This window comes from Euprymna scolopes, chromosome 10 (genome assembly GCF_053919585.1).
Source record: "Euprymna scolopes isolate OS-2025 chromosome 10, ASM5391958v1, whole genome shotgun sequence".
Taxonomy (NCBI): Eukaryota; Metazoa; Mollusca; class Cephalopoda; order Sepiida; family Sepiolidae; genus Euprymna; species Euprymna scolopes.
The window spans coordinates 424,296-434,598 of record NC_136491.1 but is presented as its reverse complement, the minus strand read 5'-3'; the positions used below and the strand labels follow the sequence as shown (position 1 = coordinate 434,598).

General features: G+C 37.1%; 1 protein-coding gene across 1 annotated transcript in view; it reads left to right on the top strand.

The window, feature by feature from the left end:
- Window positions 1-642: 642 nt before the first annotated feature.
- LOC145285773 (serine-threonine kinase receptor-associated protein-like) overlaps window positions 643-10,303 on the top strand; it is a 55,253-nt gene continuing 45,592 nt past the window's right edge. Inside the window, exon 1 of the mRNA XM_080134121.1 lies at window positions 643-1,088. Coding sequence (XP_079990247.1) covers window positions 965-1,088 — 124 coding nt within the window. The 5' untranslated portion in view covers window positions 643-964. The remainder of the gene's footprint in view (window positions 1,089-10,303) is intronic.

The window sequence follows — 10,303 nt, the reverse complement described above, 5'->3', positions numbered from 1 at the left end:
AGTGGCAATGTGCCTTGTATGGGGTGAAAATGTAATAAAATATATATATATATATATATATATATATATATATATATATATATATATATATATATATATATATATATATATATAGATGTCCTTAAAAATAGTATATATGGGGGATTACTATAATCTGATGGACCGGAGGCAGATGATCATTCCACGTAAAATTTATATGCGAAAATGATCAATATCTTAGAATTATGGATCATTAATGGATCAATGATCCATAACTCTAAGATATTGTTTTTTTTTTTTTTTAAAATTTTTACTGGTAACTTTGTAAAGACTGTTTATATGTAATCATTGTGTGTGTGTGTGTGTGTGTGTGTGTGTGTGTGTGTACTGTATGATGAAGGTGGGGGTTGGATAATGTGCGGGGCTCAAGTTAAGTTTTTTTTTAAATATTGTTTGGTTAAAGCGGATATTTAACAGCAACAGATACTGAAAAAAAAAAAAGACGAGGAAAATGTCATCAATTTTATTTACATAAAAAATAATGTATTAATAAAAGCCGAATTATTTTATTTTAAAATCTACATTAATAATGCTCTGAAAGCATATATTATTTTTCTTTTCTTTTTTTATTAAAAAAAAGTTTCGCCGCATCGTCTATTTACTGCGGAGCGAACCGGAAGTAAATTGAGCGGCGGTGTTTCAGAAATACCAAGTGTGCATTTTTTTACTAACAACACGCACAGACTTAGCAGCTATTGTGCTGTGCAGTTACGTAGATACACACTAGCACACTTCACTTCTGCTTATCTACACCGTATATTCTCACATCAGGTCATAATTCCTGCGATACATATATATATTTTATATATATATACTTGCATAGCGAGTTGAGCCTGGGATTCATAAAAAAAAAAAAAAAAACTAAAAAAAAACTGGGGAGAATAAAAGTAAAAATATCCTGAACACGCGCGTATAATTTTTACATATGGTGAAGATGTCCAACTTAAGGCAGACCCCGCTCACTTGTTCCGGTCATACTCGGCCAGTTGTTTTTCTGGCCTTCAGTGATATCACACAGTATGGATATTACCTCATAAGCGCCTGCAAAGGTTTGTATTGTTTAAATTCATTTTAATCAAGAACTTTAAAAGTTATTTAAAGTAACAAATCTTGCACAGCAATGAAAGAGAATAGAGATCTGACATCACACACATTTTTAGATTTTTTGTAAAAGAGTTGATCATTCGTTTGAGGAAACAACAACAATAACATATTTTTTGTCACAAAATAAACTTAATTCATAGTAGCTTTTTGTATCTCAATTATTATTTCAAGTATTATTACGATTGACCACCATTCCATATCTTATCACCTCGAATTAGAAATATAGGCGCTTATTTAGAATTAAACTTATTTTTAAAAACTAAAATGCAGAAAAAATTTTATGATACGGAACGAAGATATCATGTTCCAAAAATTGGGTAAATTGATCGAATAATTTTATTTTTTCTTCAGAAAATCATTTTTAAACGATGTAAGCTGTTAATGTGAAATCGTTAGCATTACAAATCTGATCTCGCAAATTCGAATTATGGGTAAATTTTTAGATTAGGTCCACCTCCACAATGTTCTTCTAAATGACGACTTTTATAGGTTTTCTACTATGCTGATTGCGGAAATCGCATTGAAATTTTGCAGAAATACGTAATTATCGAGATATAAAAAGTTGTATTATGCATTGTATTCTTTGGCGGCCATCTTTTTTACGCGCGCGCACCATAAACATGCGCGTAATAAAGATGGCCGCCAAAGAATACAATGCATAATACAACTTTTTATATCTCGATAACTACTTATTTCTGCAAAGTTTCAATGCGATTTCCGTATTCAGCATAGTCGAAAAAAAACTTTAAAAGTTGTAATTTAAAAGAAAATTGTGGAGTTGGACCTAATCTAAAAAAATACCTTTTATTTTCTTAGTTAAAAATAAAACTATTTAGTCAATTTACGCAGTTTTTGAAATATGACCTCTTCATTCCGTGATGAGTACATACACCATAAAGATTTTTCTTTATTTTTGTTTTTTTTTAAATAATAATTTGAATAAAAACGGAAGGTAAATGTTTACTTTAACTACAACAGAACACCGGCCAATAAATTTTTTTTTTTTTTTTTTTTTTTTTTAGAGGTTTTCGGTGTCGCTGACAACGAATCTGATATTTAAACCCGTTGCCAATTTACCATTTACATGGTATTAACCCCTTGATTCTGGTACTATTTTGCGCTATTTCACCGCCTTCGTTGTAGCGATTCTTACTGAAATGTACGTTCGTGCGTGCAGTCACGCGACGTTTCACATGGCGCATATTGGTGGACACTTTAAATCATTAGAAATATTGATTTACTTTAACTATAACAGAATACTTCTAGACTGAGACAATCTTAATTTTGTCCCAATCCAGAGTGCCCCATTTTTTTCTATATTAAAAACTGACCTTGTATCTAACTTTGCTCGCGAGAGGGGACAATCTCTATTACTTTGGTCTGAAATATTATTAAGGTCCGGTCTTCTCTTTAACTTCAGTCGTTGGTTCATGTCTCCGAAAGAAATGGCATTTAGTCTTTGTGATCTCTACTTGACTTGCAACTTCATTTCTCATATCTGCACTAAAGCAAATATTTTGATTTCTAGAAAGTAATTTCACATTTGAATTTCGAGTAACAATTGATAGAGGTAATGCTTGGACGAAAATGCCAGATTTTCTCTGATGCAAATGTGTCTGGCTAAAGGAGTCATGAATTATTGCATTCATATAACTTTTATCTGCATGGTTAAAATGGCATACTGCCACTGGTTTCTGTGATCGACTCGTCCAACATTAGGCACAGCCAAAACGGAAAGAGAGAGTATTTTTGTGATGGAGTCTCTCTTTAAAAATGAAGTAATTATCCAATCAATACGGAATTTTCACCGATCATTAAGTGATGAATGAACGTTATAACGGTGCACTTCTTTTTTCATAATGGATATTTGTATATATATATATTTTGCCTATAACCCCCGCCCCTTATTTGTGATTACAAATATGCTTAATCAGCCGAAACTGAACAAAATATATTGTATTTTGGGAAGGGTGGGTATTGTAGATAAAAAACATAAACAAAATAACAACTGTGCACTAGGGACTGCCAAAATTTACCACAGAATTAATTACCCCACCCTATATGTAACATGATGTAACTTTATTATAAATTAATATTATCAGTATAACTTTTGTACCATTTAAAAGAAGGGCAAAATAAACCAGTAATAATTTAAAAAAAAAATTTTCATCGAACGAAAATAATGAAATTGCGAGACGAAAATCGTGTTTACATAATTGGCGCTTTTAAATAAAGTTCCTATGTGAACATACCCGTGTTTAATAAATCTAGCAAAAATCAACTAATGGTCAGATTTTCGTGAAATTTTCTATACTTATCCATTTTAGAATGAAATTACATATAAAATGCAGTTTCCGTAAAATATATGAGGGGAAATATTATTTTAGTGCGTGTTCTCCCCTCCCCCCATATTTATTTTTTCGAAATTCAAACAAAATATATTTAAATCTATCGAAATTTCTATTTATTATGAAACATGACGACTTTGGGTTTGTATTACTGTACACATAGATTCGAAAAAGTTGTCAAAAAACAAATATATAACAAATAAATTTTATCAAAGGCAAGATAAGTTACTTTTCTACCTAACTGGATATATTTTTCGTGTTTTTATTCAATGTAACATGTTTATTCAACTCGAAAAGCATACAGTGTTTACCGATGTATTGGAAAATTCAAAATGGCGCCCGACACTCTCTTTAACACGGTAAGTTCAGGAAAAGATGTTATAAATAATAAACTAGACAAAATACTGCTAGAAATTCGCTCATTATATGTTACCGTGACATAAGTTGACATATATTCGGTGGTTTTTTAATAGTATTTTGTCTAGTTTATTATTTATAACACCTTTCCCCAAACTTACCATCTTAAAGAGAGTGTCGAGCGGGCGCCATTTTGAATTTTCCAATACATTGGTAAACAAAACACTGCATGTTTTTCGAGCTGAATAAACATGTTACATTCAATAAAAACAACAACAATGTATCCAGTTTGGTAGAAAAGTATCATCTTGCCTTTGATAATATTTATTTGTTATATGTTTGTTTTTTGACAACTTTTTCGAATCTATGTGTACAGTAATACAAACCCTTTTTCGAATTAATATATACTATAATCAGTTGAATTGCCAAGAAAAAGAAACTTCGTAAACATCAATTAATTTTTAAAAGATTAAAATTCCATTATTTCAAAATGTTCCGTTACAACATAGATTTTTAAATAATTGTGATGAATTTTTAAAAAAAATATAAAGTTTTTACTATGGCTCTTGTCAGCTATTTCATCGCCAGATTAAAACCGATTTGAAAATATTATTGCACAAATATTAAGCATTTTGTAGGCCCCCCCCCTCATATTTTGTTCGTCTCTTTTTACCGAACAAAATATGGAAGCCCGTAGGTAACCAAAAGTAAAACCGTATTTCATATTTAATATACAAATGTTTATAATATTATTAATCGTTAAACTGTGTAAATCTTAAAACCTAACAAAATTATAACAAAGATTGATTATTGATTGCAGTTTGAAGAAGATAAACAAAGGTTTTAAAAAATCATTAAGTGGCTTCTGCTTTTCCATAGTTCGTATAGTTAACACAAGTCTAACGTCACGGGAACAATGCGCTCCATTTTTCACATTGTTTTGGAGATACCTACTGTGCACGTATCAGATTTTAAGTTTGAAAATCCGAATTTTGAATGTGTTTAATTTTTCATCTTTTGTGTTTTGAAGTGTGAAATTCGTTGAATATGTAAATAATAATTATTCTTTCAGATTAGCAAAAAAAAAAAGAAAAAAAGATATATATATATTTTCATTATCTGTACGAAAAAAACTACTTTTGAATCTTTGTAGTGAGCCCAATATTGCTAATATACCATTAAATAGGAAATGGTTTGAAGAATTGAGACCAAAAAAAAAAAAAAAAAAAAAAATCGATAAATAACTGCACATTTTGCTAAAAATACGATAATTTCGTTCAGCAATTTGTCGTTACGTGATATTACCTCAGCTATTGTAGACCATAAGGCCTACAAACAGTTGTTCATATTTACAAACACTTGTTATCTCTCCTTTTTTCTGTGACTTGCTCTTGACTTAGTTTAAAGAAACACTTGGTCGTAATGGCAAGACGACCAAGCGTGATGCTAGATGCAGGAGTTGTCTCCAACACATACGGCACCTAGCATTCCCAAAATGGTAACCCATCTATTACTGGCCAGCCTCATAATTGCTTAACTTTGGGAGTTATGTTGGCAAGACACATATATATATATATTGTCAAAAAAAAAAAAATGGAGACTGCCAGCAACCACTGTAAAAGAGTAATAAAAAATGCAAGAGAGCTATATGCCCAGTCTGTTAAATCCAAGGTAGCTGATCAGCGGCTTGGTTCCCACCAGTTTTGGCAAATAATAGGATCCTGAACAGAAGTGTGCGTTCTATCTCAACCATTATCAATGGACCAGAGGTCATCTCGTCAGCGTCAGACAAGGCCAAACTATTTGCAAAGAACTTTGCATCTAATTCTACCCCATGCGACGAAGGCCATCAACTCCCCATATTTCCTCCTATAACACAGAACAAGCTAGGTAACATACAAATATCCGTGCATGAGGTCGCCAAGCTAATCAAGAACCTTGATTCCAGTAAAGCAACTGGCCCTGATGGCATCCCAATTATAGTGTTAAAAAAGCTTCAACCAGAACTAGCTCCCATACTTACAAAACTATTTAAGCGCTGCCTTAAGGAGAAGTGCTTTCCGACTCCCTGGAAGACCTCATCAGTTTACCCTGTATTTAAGAATTCAAGTGATAAGTCATCTACCTCTCAGTACAGACCAATAAGTCTCCTGTGTGTTATGAGTAAGTTGCTGGAATCCATATTAAATAGAGAAATAGTCAACCACCTCAGCAGCTTCTTAGTGACACACAATATGGTTTCCGCTCTGCAAGATCTACCGCAGATGTGCTGACGGTTATATCCCACAGGATTAGTGAATCTCTTGACAAAGGTTTCCTTTCTAGAGCAATTGCTCTTGACATATCAAAGGCCTTCGACAAGGTATGACATAAGGGTCTACTTCACAAGATTTCCAGCTACGGTATAACTGGAAATGTTTTCTCAATCATTTAATCATTTCTCTCCGATAGGCTCATAAGAGTAGTGGTAGATGGACCAAAAATCGGAGGCCTGCAATATAAATGCTGGAGTCCCTCAGGGGTCAATCCTGGGCCCAACTCTCTTCCTGATCTACATCAATGACCTCCCTAAACACATACTTAAATCATTCGTTGACATCTATGCTGATGACACGACCATCTACGGCAACACATCAAAGGCTGTAAATGACAAAGTTCTCTCTGATTCTCTCTCCTCTGATCTCGAGTGCGTGTTTCAGTGGGGTAAGACGTGGCTGGTTACCTTTAATGCATCCAAAACCAAACTCTTATCCTTCCATCATCAACGCTCTGATCCCCATCTGGCATCAATTGGGATATGGCTCTCGTCTGGGAGAGGCCCCATGTTTTGACAAGCTTCTGGGTTTGACCTTTACTCCTGATCTGAAATGGAACACGTACATCAAGTCTGTTGCCAAGGTCGCTGGAAAGATTGTGGGATCCTTCTACCGCTCCAGAAGATATCTCACTACTGATGCAATTCTCTATCTATATAAAAGCCAAGTACGTCCAAGGATGGAATACTGCTGCCATATCTGGGCAGGAGCTGCTAAAAACAGCCTATCTTGCCTTGACAGAGTACAAAATAGACTTTGTGGCTTAGTGGGGGATTACCTTTTCTCTACCCTGCAACCTCTCTCCCACAGAAGAGACGTTGCGAGCCTATCCTTGTTTTATCGTTATTTCCATGGCAGGTGCTCGTCTGAACTCCAATCTTTGGTCCCCCCTCGCCAATCTTTCACAAAAAACACCCGTCTAGCCGAATCCACTGTGAAAAATTTCCTCCACTCTATATCTGTGCCTAAATCAAAACATGGATTCCATGTACAAAGCTTCTTTCTTAGAACTGCACGCCTGTGGAACTCTGTTCCGTCTGCCTGCTTCCCATCGGACTACAACTTGGATGTCTTCAAGTCCAACGTTAACAAATTCCTAATGAACCGCCCCCTTAAGTAAACACTTCATCAAATCTCCACACTAACGTAATGTACTTGCAATAACCCTTATCCCTGAGTGGCTTCCGGGCCTTGATAAGTGGTGATCACTGTGTAAAAAAAAAAAACAAACAAAAAAACTCACGTTTGGTGTTGCTTGCGTCTGGGGAAATAATCCAGCCCAAGTTAAAGATGCTATGAGGAATAAATAGGCTAGGGGCAGTGGTGGGAGGCATGCTCCTACTTGTTATAAAAAGGCAGCCTCCAACCAAATAACTTCACTTGTGATTAGTGAACAGTTAAATCTGACCGACTCTTGTCACCTTACTGCTACATTGTTCCCGTCGCCCTATATTGTTCCTGCTAAATTACACTGTTACTTGTGCCCAGTGGAAAGGGGCGCAAAGGGTATCCTTTGCAACTCTGGATGCGCAATTAACCACTTGGGTAACATGCTCCCCGACAAAATGGATTTTTTTTCACATCTTGCAAAGGATAACTCAGTAACCTTTTTTTTGGTATCATCTTTAATTCCTTACATTTGGCCAAATGGACCCTCTAGGAATGAGTTACTGATTTTAAGGGAATCATTCACAGAGAAGATTCTGGGTCGGCTATCAGCTTGCAGTGGTGACATAAAGTCCCTAGCATACAGCATATATAAGAAGGAGATTTTACAGTTTATTGACGAATTGGAGGCATGCATGAACAAGTTATACCACCTCGATGGGAGAACCCCCGCTGAGAGATTGGCTGCCCCGAAAATCTGAATACCTGGATGCCCTGGCGGAATTAGACAATGTTTTTGTGCCTTCTCAACCTTATGAGGAATCTATGCCTCAATTCTCGAGAGGATCCTCTAATACGGGGAGAGCCGCTACCTCCTTTATTGTTAAACTCCCTCAGCTGCAAATAACAGGGCCTTCCTTTAGCGGCCAGGAAGTAGCCGCCGACCACCTGAGGTTTTAGAATTTTCTTGCCAAATTTGAGAATTGTGTGGTTAGCATGGCTAATGACACAGAGAGGTTTAACTTTTTAAAGTGTTCCCTCTCTGACAAGGCCTTGCACCTGATCAACCACCTTAGTTGCACAGACGCCAACTATTCTTGAGCAATGTCCATCCTCAAAGACAATTTTTTTTGGACCTTGATGGCACTATTGACAGATTATTCGAGGACATCCTGGATTTTACATCCAAAAAGAATTTCCCCCTATCAGAAATAAGGGATTTTATCTTCAGAACAGCATCATTGTTGGAGGAGCTGGGAAACTCCCTCTCTTGTGATTTCTCGGCTGACAATTCGAGTGGAGCTCGACTTATGTCGAAAATACTCTTTTGGAAATTTCCACACGAATTGAAGGGAGAGATGATAGCCCTCACGGATAAAAGAGTGCCGCCATTATCATCCATACTCATGCTAACTGGCGAGGCTATCAAAGGATACTAATTAAAGGCCATTGCTGTGCCGCCGCCGCCCGGCTGCAACGTGACATGGAAAACCAACCAATGGACTTAGGTTTCTCTATCCTTCAGTGTGGATGTGGCATGCGCTGACTTAACTGGCTACTCGAGCGCATTGCCCCCCCATCTTATCTGTCACCTTTTCGTGTGGTGCCAGGGCAATCTTTGTGAATTGCCTATTGGACACCGGCAGCGGGTGCACATTTATTGGCCGATGTACTTGAGAGTCTGTGTCCAGTTGGGCCCGTTGGGGCCTGCCAACAACTTAGGTTGTCTACATTTCTTGGAGAATGTCGCAAGCAGTTCACGGAGGTTGTACTCAATACAAACTTTGGTTCAGGAAACACTGTGACTTGTCCGGTCTTGGTATCTGACGCCATTGATTTTTCGGTCCGGCTTCGCAATTTACAGTCGCTGTTACATGCCTTTGAGGAGGCGGGCTGTTCGGGACGAAGTCCAAGTTAATAACTATTTGTGGGGTAACTGGCTTGGACCTGATTCAGCACCTGGACCCATTCGGGAGGATCGATTCCTTCCTTTTTGATGATGTCCCCTCATGCAAAGTTACTCACCTATCTTTCAATTCCATCATGGAAACTACTCCTCAGGTCGATACCTCCCATCTGTGTTTCGTGCTGGAGGCTCAGTCAACCTACTTCGATTCCTTCAAGGATTGCTTCTCTGACAGTGCTGTGCAAAGAGGGCTGGAGCAGATGGTCAGCCTAGAATCTTTGGGGTTCCTGACCGTGGAGGATTCTCAAACTATGACCAGGAATTGATAAAACGATTCGAAGAGACGGTTCAGCTGCGGAACGGCAACTATGTGGAGCTCCCATGGCACCAGGATAAACTGGACAAGGTGCCTTCCAACTATGCAACATCATTACATGTCCTGGACCGAGTGTCCGAGGATCTGATTAAAAAAACAGATACGCTGAGTATTTGGAGGTGTTCTGGAAGCAGCAAGAAGACAACATCATTGAAGAAATTTTTGTCCCACCGCAGGAGTTTAACCAGTACATGTGGATACCACATCGACCTGTCTATAAAACCGATCCTACGGCGACGACGAAGATTAGACCCATCTTCAATTGCAGTTTGAAGACGGGAGGTGGACTATCCCTGAACAAAGCATATTCCGGGGTCAACTTAACTGGGAACATTTTGAAATTGCTCTTGGCATTTAGGACCAACCAATGTACATCATTTTAGCAGACATCCGCCGAGCATTCCTAATAGGTAGTTGTGGGAAGCATGCTCCTACTTGTTATAAAAAGGCAGCCTCCAACCAGACAACTTCACTTGTGATTAGTGAACAGTTACACGTCTGATCGACTCTTGTCACCTTACTGCTATGTTGTTCCCATCACCCTATATTGTTCCTGCTAAACTACACTGTTACTCGTTCCCAGTGGAAAGGGTGCATTCTGGAGTCGGCGGACGCGACATAGCATGCATCTGGTTTCAACTGGTCTTTATAAAAATATGCTCCTCGTTGTTAAATCTTAAATAAATTATATATATTTTTATAAAAATGCATTTGTTTGCTATTTGTATAAGCATTAAATTGCAGCATGCCA